This window comes from Antechinus flavipes, chromosome 4, assembly GCF_016432865.1.
Source record: "Antechinus flavipes isolate AdamAnt ecotype Samford, QLD, Australia chromosome 4, AdamAnt_v2, whole genome shotgun sequence".
In the NCBI taxonomy this organism is placed as follows: domain Eukaryota; kingdom Metazoa; phylum Chordata; class Mammalia; order Dasyuromorphia; family Dasyuridae; genus Antechinus; species Antechinus flavipes.
In genome coordinates, this window is record NC_067401.1 from 183,841,367 (window position 1) to 183,856,772 (window position 15,406).

Sequence of the window (15,406 nt, forward strand, 5' to 3'; positions counted from 1 at the left end):
TCCCCCACTCACTTTCCAGTTACATGGTAAGATAGTTTTCAGCATTCACTTTTATAAAATTTGGGTTTTGGAGTGTTTTTTTCTCCTTTCCAGATCCTTCTAAGGCAGCAAACAATCCAATATAGATTATACATGCACAAACTCACATTAAACATATTTCTACATTAGTTATATTATGAAAGAAGAATCAGAACAAAAGAGAAAAAATATGAGAAAGAAAAAAAGTGAAAATTGTATGCTTCGATTTGCAGTCAGGTTCTATAGTTCTTTTTCTGGATGTGAATGGAAACCTACATCTTGAGTCTTTTGAAGCTGTCTTATCTAGATAATTATATTGCTGAGAAGAGCTAAGTCTGACAGAGTTGATAATTACACAGTGTTGTTATTGTAATGTTCTCAGGTTCTGCTCACTTCACTTCATCAATTCATCTAAGTCTTTGCAGGCTTTTTTTACAGGATAATAATATTTCGTTACATTCATATACCATAATTTATTCAGCCATTCCCCAATTGATGGATATCAACTCCGTTTCTAATTCCCCAGCAGTTCTTTTTATAATAGAAGAGAATTGGAAATCTTGTGATTTTTTTTTTCCCTTTTGTTCTGATTTTTCTTTTACAATATAACATGGAAATATGTTTAAAATGATCATACATGGTTCAATTATATTGTTGTCTTGTGAATGGGAAAGTAAAGCAGGGAAGGAAAAAAATTGAGACACAATCTTACAAAAATGAATGTTGAAAATTATCTTCACATGTAATTAGAAAAATAAAATGCTGTTAAAGTTTAAAAAAAAAGCTCCTATAAACGGTTTTCCGGCCAATATGGTGGAAAGGAAGCCTACATCTTACTTAAGCTTTGTGTTTTCTCTCAGAATAATTTATTTCATGACAAGCCTCAGAATTAGTGCTTGACTGAAAAAAACCCACAAATAATTACCAAGAGAAGATATCCTCAAAATTTGCCAGAAAAGGTTTGTTTTTACTCAGGGTGGGGACAGTTAGATGGGGCACAGACTGAAGGCAGGCAGTGGCAGCACAGCAGACAGAGTAAGGCAGGCAGCTCTCAGCTGAGCAGACTGGAGGAGGGGGTGGGAGGGAAGTGATCTCAGCTATTTCTGTGGGGAGATCTTTAATACAGTGTTGGCTACTTTGCCCTGGCAGCAAGCCAGTAGACAAGTAGAGAAGCTCAAAACACAGGGGGTGAAGACTATAACACCGAAAAGCTAGAGTCTCTTGGGACCTGGCCATACCCACCCACAGTGTCTCAGCACTCTCTCAGAGTCTTAGAGCACAGTTGCAGGGCATGTAGCCATTGCTGTCCTGGTAGTGCCTCGCTGCTGCCCCCTGCAGTCTGTAGAGGAAGCTAGGTAATACTATCCAGCTCTGCCCCTCTCCCCTTCCCCCCCCCAAAAAAGGGAGATCATTTGTTTTTCTTGTTAGTTTGTTTTCTTTGACTTTTCTTTGACAAAATGAGCAAAAAATTAAAGTGCACACTAACTATTGATAGCTTCTATATGGATGGAGAGCAGACTTTAAACCCTGAGAAGACTAAAAACAGGTTGTCTCCAGATGAATCCCCAAAAGGGGAGGGGGAGGGGATATGATCTGATCATAAACGCATAAGACTCTCATAGAAGAAATTTAAAAGGCTCTCACAAGAGAACTAGAAGGAAAATAGAAAAAGGAAAGGGAAGCTTGGGAAGAGAGTCTGGATAAGTCATCCTACTTATTTAAAGATAGAGTGGATAAAGAAATCAAATCCTTGAAAAACAGAATTAGTGAGCTGGAAAAAGAAAATAGCTCTCTAAAAAGTAAAATTGTCAAAATAGAAAAAAATTCCATAGAAGAAAACAACTCATTTAAAAACTCAATTGGACAATTAGAAAAAGATAGTTAAAAAGTGAGTGAAGAAAATACTTCATTGAAAATCAGAATCGAACAAATGGAATTGAATGACTCAAGGAGACACCAAGAATCAGTCAAGCAAAACCAAAAAAAGGAAACAATGGGGGGAAAATGAAATATCTTCTTGGGAAAACAACAGACTTGGAAACTAGATCTAGGAGAGACAATATGAGAATTATTGAACTTCCTGAAAAATATGATGGAAAAAAGAGCCTGGACACTATTTTCCAGGAAATTATCAAAGAGAACTGCCCAGAAGTTATAGAAACAGAGCGTTAAAAAGACATTGAAAGAATTGATCACCTACTGAAAGGGACCCTAAAATTAAAACTCCAAGAAATATAGTGGCCAAATTCTAGAACTATCAGATAAAGGAAAAAAATATTTCAAGCTGCTAGAAAAAAAAACAATTTAAATATAGAGGAGCCACAATAAGGATTACCCAGGATCTAGCAGCATCCACATTAAAGGATCAAAGGGCCTGGAATATGATATTCCGAAAGGATAAGGAACTTGGTATGTAGCCAAAAATAACTTAGCCAGCCAAAATGAGTATCTTTTTCCAGGGAAAAAGATGGACATTAAACAAAATAAGTGAATTTCATCTATTTTTGATGAAAAAACCGGAACTAAAACAAAAAGTTTGATCTACAAATATAGAACTTAAGAGAAACCTAAAAAGGTAAAAAGAAATCTTGGGAACTATATTTCTGATATAAAGATATATAAAGAACACATGTATAATTTGTTCTAGAAACTAGAGGTAGAAAAGGAAATTGTACTACATCTCATGAAGAGGCAAAGGAAACCTATTATATCTGAGAAAAAGAATGGAGGAGGGAGGTGAACATTAGTGTGTATCTTACTGTCATCAGAATTGGCTTACAAAGAAAAATATTAGACATATTCCGATTTATGGTGAAACTTCTACCACCTCATTGAAAAGTGGGAGGGTGAAAGTGAAAAGGGAAGGAGTAAGCTAAATGGAAGGGAATACAGAAATTGTGAGGAAAAGGAATAAGATAGGGGGAGGAACTCTTAAGATGGCGGGAGGGATACTAAAAAGGGAGGGCTGTGAGAAGCAAGTGGTGCTCACAAATTTAAGACTGGGGAGAGGGGTAAGGAGAAAGGAAAGGAGAAAAGCATAATAAGCAGGGATTAACATGATGGCAAGTAATACAGAATTGGTAATTTTATTTTTATTTATTTATTTATTTTTTTGATAACTTTTTATTGACAGAATCCATGCCAGGGTAATTTTTTACAGCATTATCCTTTGCACTCACTTCTGTTCCGATTTTTCCCCTCCCCCAGATGGCAAGAAGTCCTTTACATGTTGAATAGGTTACAGTATACAGAATTGGTAATTTTAAACATAAATGTGAATGGGGTAAACTCCCCCATAAAGAGGAAGGGGTTAGCAGAATGGATTAAAAGCCAGAATCCTATGATATGTTATTTATAGGAAACACACTTGAAGCAGGGCGATATATACAGAGTAAAGGTAAAAGGTTGCAACAGAATCTACTATACTTCAGGTGAAGTAAAAAAATCAGGGATAGACATCCTCATTTCAGATCAAGCAAAAGCAAAAATGATCTAATTAAAAGAGATAAGGAAGGGCACTGTATCTTGTTAAAGGGTAGTAGCATAGATAATGAAGCAATATCAACATTAAACATATATGCACCAAGTGCTGTAGCATCTAAATTGTTAAAAGAGCAATTAAGAGAGCTGCAAGAAGAAATAGACAGCAAAACTATAATAGTGGGAGATCTCAACCTTGCACTCTCAGAATTAGATAAATCAAACCACAAAATAAATAAGAAAGAAGTCCAAGAGGTAAATAGACTACTAGAAAAGTTAGATATGATTGATCTTTGGAGAAAATTTAATGGAGACAGAAAGGAGTACACTTTCTTCTCAGCAGTTCATAGAATCTATACAAAAATTGATCATATATTAGGACATAAAAACCTCAAACTCAAATGCAGTAAGGCAGAAATAGTAAATGCATCCTTTTCAGACCACAATGCAATGAAAATTGCATTCAATAAAAAGACAGGGGAAAATAGACCAAAAAATAATTGGAAACTAAATAATCTCATACTAAAGAATGATTGGGTGAAACAGTAAATCATAGACATAATAACTTCACCCAAGAAAAAGACAATAATGAGACATCATACTAAAATGTATGGGATGCAGCCAAAGCGGCAATAAGGGGAAATTTCATATCTCTAGAGGCCTACTTGCATAAAATAGAGAAAGAGAAGGTTAATGAACTGGGCTTGCAACTAAAAATGTTAGAAAAGGAACAAATTAAAAAACCCCAGTCAAACATTAAATTTGAAATTCTAAAAATAAAAGGAGAGATCAATAAAATTGAAAGTAAAAAAAAAAAACCTATTGAATTAATAAAACTAATAATTGGTTCTATGAAAAAACTAACAAAATAGACAAACTCTTAGTAAATCTGATTAAAAAAGGAAAGGGGAAAATCAAATTGTTAGTCTTAAAAATGAAAATAATTTAGAGGAAATTAGAGCAATAATTAGGAGTTACTTTGCCCACCTTTATGCCAATAAATTCGATAACTTAAATGGAAGAATACCTTCAAAAATATAGTTTGCCCAGATTAACAGAGGAAGAAGTAAATAGTCCTATTTGAGAAAAAGAAATAGAACAAGCTATTAACCAACTCCCTAAGAAAAAATCCCCAGGACCAGATGGATTTACATGTGAATTCTACCAAACATTTAAAGAACAATTAACTCCAATGCTATATAAACTATTTGAAAAAATAGGGATTGAAGGAATCCTACCAAATTCATTTTATGACACAGACATGATACTGATACCTAAACCAGGTAGGTTGAAAACAGAAAAAGAAAATTATAGACCAGTCTCCCTAATGAATACTGATGCTAAAATCTTTTTTTTCTTTTTTTTTAAGATGAATAGTTGCTCCGTTTTTCCTTTCTTTTTTTTTTTTTAATTTTTATTTAATAATTACTTTATATTGACAGAATCCATGCCAGGGTAATTTTTTTTTTTTTTAAAACATTATCCTTTGCACTCGTTTCTGTTCCAATTTTTTTTCCCCTCCCTCCCTCCACCCCCGCCCCTAGATGGCAAGCAGTCCTTTATATGTTGGATATGTGATGCTAAAATCTTAAATAAAATATTAGCAAAAAGATTGCTAGTCTTCCCCAGGATAATACACTATGACCAAGTAGGATTTATGCCAGGAATGCAGGGCTGGTTCAGTATTAGGAACACTATTAGCATAATTGACTATATCAATAACCAAATTAACAAAAACCACGTGATCATTTCAATAGATGCAGAAAAAGCATTTGGTAAAATCCAACATCCATTCTTAATAAAAACACTAGAGAGGATAGGAATAAATGGACTTATCCTTAAAATAGTCAGGAGCATATATGTAAAACCGTTAGTAAGCATTATATGTAATGGGGGAAAAATTGGAATCTTTGCCAGTAAGATCAGGAGTGAAAATTGTCCACTATCACCATTATTATTCAATATTGTATTAGAAACATTAGCCTCGGCAATAAGAGTCGAGAAAGAGATTAAAGAAATTAGAGTAGGTAATGAGGAAACCAAACTATCACTCCTTGCAGATGATATGATGGTATACTTAGAGAACCCCAGAGATTCTACTAAAAAGCTATTAGAAATAATCGTAACTTTAGCAAAGTTGCAGGATATAAAATAAATCCCCATAAATCCTCAGCATTTTTATACATCACCAACAAAATCCAACAGCAATATATACAAAGAGAAATTCCATTCAGAATAACCATCGATAGCATAAAATATTTGGGAATCAGTTTACCAAAGGAAAGTCAGGAATTATGTGAGCAAAATTACAAAGCACTCTCCACATAAATAAAGTCAGATTTAAATAATTGGAAAAATATTAAGTGCTCTTGGATAGGCTGAAACGAATATAATAAAGATGACAATACCTCTAAACTAATCTATTTATTTAGTGCTATACCAATCAGACTCCCAAGAAACTATTTTAATGACCTAGAAAAATTAACAAAATTCATATGGAACAACAAAAGGTCAAGAATTTCAAGGGAATTAATGGGGAAAAAAATCAAATGAAGGTGGCCTAGATGTACCTGATTTAAAACTATATTATAAAGCAGCAGTCACCAAAACCATTTGTTATTGGGTAAGAAATAGATTAGTTGATCAGTGGGAATAGGTTAGGTTCACGAGACAAAATAGTCAATAACTATGGCAATCTAGTTTTTGACAAATGCAAAGATCCTAACTTTTGGGATAAGAATCTATTATTTGACAAAAATTGCTGGGAAAACTGGAAATTAGTATAGCAGAAATTAGGCATGGACCCACAATGAACAACACCACATACCAAGATAAGATCAAAATGGGTCCATGATTTAGGGCTAAAGAACGAGATCATAAATAAATTAGAGGAACATAGGATGATTTTTTTACCTCTCAGATTTGTGGAGGAGGAAGAAATTTGTGACCAAAGAAGAACTAGAGATCATTATTGATCACAAATAGAAAATTTTGATTACAGCAAATTAAAAAGCCTTAGTACAAACAAAACTAATGCAAACAGAATTAGAAGGGAAGCAACAAACTGGGAAAAGATTTTTACAGGTAAAGGTTCTGATAAAGGCCTCATTTCCAAAATATATAGAGAATTGACTCTAATTTATAAGAAATCAAGCCATTCTCCAATTGATAAATGGTCAAAGGATATGAACAGACAATTTTCAGATGATGAAATTAAAACTATTTCCACTCACATGAAAGAGTGTTCCAAATCACTATTGATCAGAGAAATGCAAATTTAGACAACTCTGAGATAGCACTATACATCTGTCAGATTGGCTAAGATGATAGGAAAAAATAATTTTGAATTTTGGAGGGGATGCAGGAAAACTGGGACATTGATGGATTATTTGTGGAGTTGTGAATGAATCCAACCATTCTGGAGAGCAATCTGGAATTATGCCCAAAAAGTTATCAGACTGTGATCCAGCAGTGCTACTACTAGTTTATATCCCAAAGAATTACTAAAGGAGGAAAAGAACTTATATGTGCCAGAATGTTTGTGGCAGCCCTTTTTGTGGGGGCTAGAAAATGGAAAATGAATGAATGCCCATCTATTGGAGAATGGTTGGATAAATTGTGGTATATGAGTGTTATGGAATATTATTGTTGTGTAAGAAATGACTAGCAGGATGAATACAGAGAGGCTTGGAGAGACTTCCATGAACTGATGCTAAGTGAAATGAGCAGAACCACGTGATCATTATATACTAAAACAACGGTACTGTATGAGGATGTATTCTGATGGAAGTGGATATCTTGGACAAAGAGAAGATATAACTGAGTTCCAATTGCTCAGTGATGGACAGAATCAGCTACACCCGGAGAAGGAACAGTGGGAAATGAGTGTAAACTGTTTGCATTTTTGTTTTTCTTCCCAGGTTATTTTCACCTTCTGAATTCTCCTTATGCAACAAGAGAATTGTTCGGTTCTGCACACTTATATTGTAACTAGGATATACTATAACATATTTAACATGTATAAGACTGCTTGCCATCTAGGGGAGGGAGTGGAGGGAGGAAAGGGAAAAGTCGGAACAGAAATGAGTGCAAGGGATAATGTTGTAAAAAATTATCCATGCATATGTCCTGTCAATAAAAAGTTATAATAAAAAAAAACTTCTATAATAAACATGTGGATCGTTTTTCCTTTTTTAATGATCATTTTGGGGTGCTGGATCAAAGGGTATACATTTTTTAGCCCTTTGAGTAAAGTTCTAAATTGCTCTCTAGAATGGTTGGATCAGTTCATAATTCTAATCAATTTTCCAACATTTTATTGTTTTCTTTTTCTGTTATATTAGCCAATCTGATAGATGTGAGGTGGTACCTCAAAGTTGTTTTAATTTGTATTTCTGTATTCAATAGTTATTTAGAGCATTTTTTCATATAGCTATAGATAGCTTTAATTTGAAGTGAAAACTTCTTATATTAAATTTCTTCTTGATAGTTTAATGAGGAAATAATTAGTCTTGTGTTTTTTGATATGCCAAGAGTGAAGGATACATAAAGTTTGTGGAGTCTCAGATCTGGGAGGAACTGTAATGAGAGTCTCATCCATTTATTTCATTTTTAAACAAAGGGGTGAAACCAAGTCTGAGAAATGATTAAATGAAATTTGTCTAGATGCATAGTTAATGGCAAAGCCAGAATTTAGAGGACATTATTCTTCCAGTTCAGTACTTTTTTCAGTATATTTCATTATTTTATCTCTCTTAGTGTTACTGATATTACAATAACATTCTATCTCATTGGAACAATACTTCTATAGACATGTCTGCCAAATTTTAACTGATTTATTGTGTATAAATATTATGTCAAAGTATAATTATTTATGGTAAATGGGCATGGAACAGGAAAAATAAGTATTTCTCTTCCACTACACTTTGTAGCCTGATGCTTGGCATATTATAAGCATTCAATGAATGATTGATTTTGATTTAAGGATAGTTATGATTGCCTGAAATATACAGAGCAAAGTCCAGTAGATCAAAAATATTTTTAAAAACAGAAATTCCAAGCTCAGCAGTTGTCACACTTATTTCAAAGCAACATTCAGTACAAGTTCAGAAGATTGAATAGAATAATCTCTTGGAGTTTTGCTGGAGTAAGTGTCAGTTTGTGGTAATGTTGACTTTTTCAGGACAATAATACTTTTAATGATAATGATCTTTTTTTTGGGAAGAAAAAGAAAAAAGCCAAATTGCTCCAAAAAGCAAATGTAACATTAACGTTATCTAATTTTGTAGGAATCAGATCCTACTCTACAGATTTAAACTTCATTTTTCACTGCTATCTGAAATTCAATCAAATTGCATTCCTTGAATACCATATGCTTTCCTTATATAGTTTTCCTCCCCTAGAATGCTATTGTCTCCACTTATTTATCCAGACTTTCCTGTGTTCTTCTTTGGGACTCATCTGTTCTACAAAATCTTTCCTAGTTAATCTAGATTTCTTCTTTCCCCAGAGCACTAATATATTTAGTTATGAATTTCATGATGGCAGAGACTGTATTTTCTCCTACTCTGGTAGTATTTCCTATAACATTTGACCAATGCTGGGCATAATTTAAATGCTTAGTAAGTATGTAGGGAAATAAAATCACTGTTGTTCCTATCTACACCATTTCCTAGGGGCATTACGTCTTTGTGTAAGGCAGAAAAATCTGTTAGTTACTCTGGTTTTCTCTTCATTTAATTATTCTGCTTGCTTAAGGTTATGGATCATTGTCATTTTTTATTATACACTTTCCCTGTGATTACCTGTTTAGTTTACTTTAACAGTGAGAATGGGTATTCAAGTATCATGGTTCTTTTCCTTTCTTTGATTTGATTTCAAACTCATCATAGATATGTGTGATGAACATCATTTGAAGACTTTGGCAAACTATGTTATATTCTAGGATCTTTTTCTGATCCACTGATATTTCAGTGGGTCCGTAGATAATATTTGAGAAATTGTTCAGAAAGCTAGATATGATGATTAGTACTTAGAGCTTTAAAAAATGAGATAATATAATGAATGAAAACTTGGAAAGCACTATGTATGTCTCTTGTTATCATCCTTGTCATTTGTAATAAACTAGAGTAACAAAAGAAAATAACTATATTTTATTTTGGGGGAGAACTCAGATTTGCTTTTAAAATTAAGACTAGAGAATATATGATTTAAAACGATTTTTTAAAAAAGAAATTCTGTTCTGTTTTAGGGGTAATTAAAAAATGATAGAGATAGATAAATGAGGCTGAGGAGAGATGATGTTTAATTTAACACAGATGATTATCATAGCTGTCTAATCTCTCTCCTCAAATTAATCTCGTTATATTGTTATTCTCTTGCTTAAAAAGCATCAGTATACTTTTTTTTGTGTATGTTAACATACTATAAATTTTCTAATATGAAAGGATATTTACAACTTACTGCTGATCTTTTTGTTTTTCAGATCGTGAAGATCAGTCGATTCTTTGCACGTAAGTAAACAAATAATAAACTTTCCTAGTCTTTTTGCAGATTAAAAAGAAGAATTTAGCCAGTTTTCTTTATTTTTGTTTTAGATGAAGAACTTTAAAATAAAAAGCCTAAAATGTTGTCTTGAAGCGTGTTTTCCATTTCTTTCTTTTGTCTTCCCAGTTCATAAAATATTTCTTTCTTGTCTAATTTTTCATATTTCTGATCTGCATTTTAAATCTTGTGTTCATCTTTGCTTTTATCCAATTAGTTACCAAGTTATGTGCCTTCCTTACATACAAGATATGTAAAAATCTAGCCTATTCTCTCACTTTCTCACTGTTACCATATATTTCAATTCCTCATTCAGTCATTCCTTATTTATAATAGACTTAAGTCTGTCTCTCCTTTTTTAATTCCTTATTCATACTGATGCAAGATTATATTTTAGCCATTCCTCCACTGAACAATTTAAAATATTTTCCATTTTCAGGATGGTAATGTCTTGTGATTATGGCATGTGAATACTGTTCAGCAGAGCAAAGGATTATTGAGAATAGATTTAGGAGTTATATGATAATTGTCTTGAAATATTTGTCAAAGAGGGATTATACTTGGCCCAGAGAGAACAGAAATTAGCAGCAGTGCTAGAAATTCCAGAGATACAAATTTAGCCTGGTTTTCAAGAAAAACTTATAACTAGAGATGTCCTTAAATGGAAAGAGTTAATGTTGGTAATATAGTAGCTTCTTTTTTGTAATGTTTGTTTGAGCAAGAGTTAGGTGACTACATCTTGGTTTTATTGTAGATGGGGGAAGATTCTGATTTAATGAAGTATGAGTTGGACTAAATGGTCTATAAGTTTCTATGATGTTATAATTGGAGTTTTCTGTAATTAATTTAATATGGTGGTGTTACTAACTACTTCTTGTTAGAGACTCACCAAGAGCCAAATCCAGTACATACTGAATGTAGAGAAGTATTTATTTCTTGGTATGCCTGGCATCTTCCTGTAGAGGGCTAAAACTTTTGAGTTGTTGCACTGAGGTCGGTTCAAGCAGGGCTAATTACCCATTGGACAATACTCTATGGGCATATGCTTGGAAAATGGCCCTTCTCACTATCCTGTGCTGGTTCAATGATTGGTGTATATAGAGAATTGTAGGAGGGACTAGGGGGTGGAGTAAGACTAGCCAGAACCATATTTTGTGGTGAACTAGGAAGAAGGTGGTTGCAGAGATTCTCTTCCATCCCCTTCACTTTTACCCCTACAGACCAAGAATAAAGACTAAGGACTTTTGCTTATCCTGACTCTGGCTGATTCTGAGTTATCCTGGGTGCTAGCACAGTCGTCACATCTTCCCATTGGCCCCTAACTCAGGTTAACCATTAGTGTCAGGGTTCAATTTGACGAAAAGATTTTTTGCTATCCAATGTGTCTTCCAAATTCTTTCTATTGGAATCTTACCTAGACTCCTCCAACATTACCTGTCTCCATGTACATGCTAAGGGATTATTGCCCACTTCACTTGCCCTACAATCTTCTCCAGGATCATCCCTAGAATTGGCTTGGTTTGTCCTCTGTAATAAAAATTCTTCCATTCCCTGTTCCCATAGGGCTTCCTTGAAGACAAACAAGGTAACCTGCTTACCAGACCTCCCTGAGTTCTCACAGGACATATCTGCCAAAATGTTGAACCTCAAGTGAAGGCCTGGAACACACTAATCTCCTGCCTTTTCCAGTGGTTAACCAACTCATTAGTTAATTTACCAATTCTAAACCTTGGCTACCAACATACAAGCTCCATTTCTCATCTTCCTCACTTCTTTAACCATTAGCCCCACTCCATTTCCCAAAAAGTTCTTTATATCTCCATACCTTTTCTCCTGTACCTCTGAGATGCCCATTCCAAAATTAACAAAATCCTTTTGATCTTAAAAACCTCCTTTTTTTCTCACTTCTTCCATCATCTGACCTAATGTACTCAATCTATTCCATTTTTCTGACTCATTCCATTATTTCACCTCATATGCATAAAGAAATAATAATAATAATACACTTGACCTTGTAATTACCTACAAGTATTTCATTTCTTTGGTACTCTAAAATATTCTTAAAAAACTCTAAAATTTTTATCTGATCAAAACATTTTATTATGGCATCTTTCCCCATGCCTTAGGATCACTAATTCTCTTCTTTGTCCTCACTGTGATCTCTGTTCCCTCAATTATTTCCGAAGCTGTCAACCTTGCACTGACTATATTCTTCAGCTTGACCCTATGGTGAACCAGCTCAAGTCTAAACTATTCTTACCCCTTTGTCCTATCATGCTTTACCAAATCCCAATGCCAGATCACTTTCATTATTCTCTTGTTTTGCTCCTATTCTGAATGGAGCTGCAGTAAGGGAAAGAGACTATTCTTCTCCAATCTTTTTGCTATTTTTCTCTCCACAGTAGCTATTCCAAATCTTTTCATCATTCCTTAAAAAAAAAAAAAAATTAATTTATTTGAAAAAAACAGTAAGAAAAATAGAAAAGAGATAACAAAATAAAGGAAAACAAAAGAACATTGTCATGTGCCCAGCAGAAAATTAGGGAGGATTCAAAATATCAATATCAATAAATATATTAGTAAAAGAAATTATATTCATGAATGTATTTTTTTTTACTTCCTTGTAAATTGTTTTTGTTTCTCTGCTGTGTTCCTTATTTACTTTATTCTTTTTTCTTCCTTTTTACCCCCCCCTCCTCCCCCCTCCCCTCCCCACTATCCCCAAGCCAAGTTACAGTTAAGGAAATACATACATACACATACTCACACCCATATATACACCTCCTCCTCCCCCAGGTCTTTCCTATCTCTGCTGCCTATATAATTAAGTTCTCCCCCATAACTTGCCTTGCTACTAATCTCTCCCTACCCAATGATTCCTCTCTTGTCTTCTTCCCTTATCCTTTGTTTCATCTGCCCTTTCCTTCCCCGTTATTTCTTTATTGATTTTGGAGGAAGCTATACTCTTCGTGGTGTATATATAGTGTTGCCTATTGAATTCATTCCCTATGTGAATAGGTTTTCAGAACTGTGAGTCCTCCTCTCTCCCATAATGCCTCTCTGTCTATTCTTTCTCTGCATCTGATATGTATAATATGATTACTATTTTTACCTTAACTCTGCCAATCTTTTTTTTTTTTAATTTTTATTTAATAATTACTTTATATTGACAGAATCCATGCCAGGGTAATTTTTTTTACAACATTATCTCTTGCACTCATTTCTGTTCCGATTTTTCCCCTCCCTCCCTCCACCCCCTCCCCTAGATGGCAAGCAGTCCTATATATGTTAGATATGTTGCAGTATATCCTAGATACAATATATGTATGCAGAACCGAACAGTTCTCTTGTTGCACAGGGAGAATTGGATTCAGAAGGTAAAAATAACCGGGAAGAAAAACAAAAATGCAGATAGTTCACATTCGTTTCCCAGTGTTCTTTCTTTGGGTGTAGCTGCTTCTGTCCATCATTTATCAATTGAAACTCAGTTAGGTCTCTTTGTCAAAGAAATCCACTTCCATCAAAATATGTCCTCATATAATATCGTTGTCGAAGTGTATAATGATCTCCTGGTTCTGCTCATTTCAATTAGCATCAGTTCATGTAAGTCTCGCCAGTTCTCTCTGTATTCATCCTGCTGGTCATTTCTTACAGAACAATAATATTCCATAACATTCATATACCACAATTTACCCAGCCATTCTCCAATTGATGGGCATCCATTCATTTTCCAGTTTCTAGCCACTACAAACAGGGCTGCTACAAACATTTTGGCACATACAGGTCCCTTTCCCTTCTTTAGTATTTCTTTGGGATATAAGCCCAATAGAAACACTGCTGGGTCAAAGGGTATGCACAATTTGATAACTTTTTGGGCATAATTCCAGATTGCTCTCCAGAATGGTTGGATTTGTTCACAACTCCACCAACAATGCATTAGTGTCCCATCCCCTCCAACATTCATCATTATTTTTTCCTGTCCTTAGCCAATCTGACAGGTGTGTAGTGGTATTTCAGAGTTGTCTTAATTTGCATTTCTCTGATCAGTAATGATTTGGAACACCCTTTCATATGAGTGGTAATAGTTTTAATTTCATCTTCTGAAAATTGTCTGTTCATATCCTTTGACCATTTATCAATTGGAGAATGGCTTGATTTCTTATAAATTTGAGTCAGTTCTCTATATATTTTAGAAATGAGGCCTTTATCAGAACCTTTAACTGTGAAGATGTTTTCCCAGTTTGTTGCTTCCCTTCTAATCTTGTTTGCATTAGTTTTATTTGTACAAAGGCTTTTTAATTTGATGTAATCAAAATTTTCTATTTTGTGATCAGTAATGGTCTCTAGTTCATCTTTGATCACAAATTTCTTTCTCCTCCACAAGTCTGAGAGATAAACTATCCTATGTTCCTCTAATTTATTTATAATCTCGTTCTTTATGCCTAGGTCATAGACCCATTTTGATATTATCTTGGTATGTGGTGTTAAGTGTGGGTCCATGCCTAAGTTCTGCCATAATAATTTCCAATTATCCCAGCAGTTTTTATCAAATAATGAATTCTTATCCCAGAAGTTAGGGTCTTTGGGTTTGTCAAACACTAGATTGCTATAGTTGACTATTCTGTCTTGTGAACCTAACCTTTTCCACTGATCCACTAATCTATTTCTTAGCCAATAACAAATGGTTTTGGTGACTGCTGCTTTATAATATAATTTTAGATCAGGTACAGCTAGGCCACCTTCATTTGATTTTTTTTTTCATTAATTCCCTTGAGATTCTCGACTTTTTATTGTTCCATATGAATTTTGTTGTTATTTTTTCTAGATCATTAAAATATTTTCTTGGAAGTCTGATTGATATAGCGCTAAATAAATAGATTAGTTTAGGGAGTATTGTCATCTTTATTATGTTCGCTCGGCCGATCCAAGAGCACTTAATATTTTTCCAATTATTTAAGTCTGACTTTATTTGTGTAGAGACTTTTTTATAATTTTGCTCATATAGTTCCTGACTTTCCTTTGGTAGATAGATTCCCAAATATTTTATGGTATCAGCAGTTATTCTGAATGGAATTTCTCTTTGTATCTCTTGCTGTTGGGTTTTGTTGGTGATGTATAAAAATGCTGAGGATTTATGGGGATTTATTTTGTAGCCAGCTACTTTGCTAAAATTATGAATTATTTCTAATAGCTTTTTAGTAGAATCTCTGGGGTTCTCTAGGTATACCATCATATCATCTGCAAAGAGTGATAGTTTGGTTTCCTCATTGCCTACTCTAATTCCTTTAATATCTTTCTCAACTCTTATTGCCGAGGCTAGTGTTTCTAATACGATATTAAATAATAATGGTGATAGTGGGCAACC

The 15,406-nt window shown here is 34.0% G+C and overlaps 1 protein-coding gene across 2 annotated transcripts in view; it reads left to right on the forward strand.

Moving 5' to 3' along the window:
• Positions 1–15,406, forward strand: part of MYH10 (myosin heavy chain 10) — a 227,432-nt gene that overhangs the window by 51,831 nt on the left and 160,195 nt on the right. For both annotated transcript variants that reach the window (XM_051995701.1, XM_051995702.1), the window contains exon 4: positions 9,983–10,010. In XM_051995701.1, the coding sequence (XP_051851661.1) occupies positions 9,983–10,010 (28 nt within the window). The remainder of the gene's footprint in view (positions 1–9,982; positions 10,011–15,406) is intronic.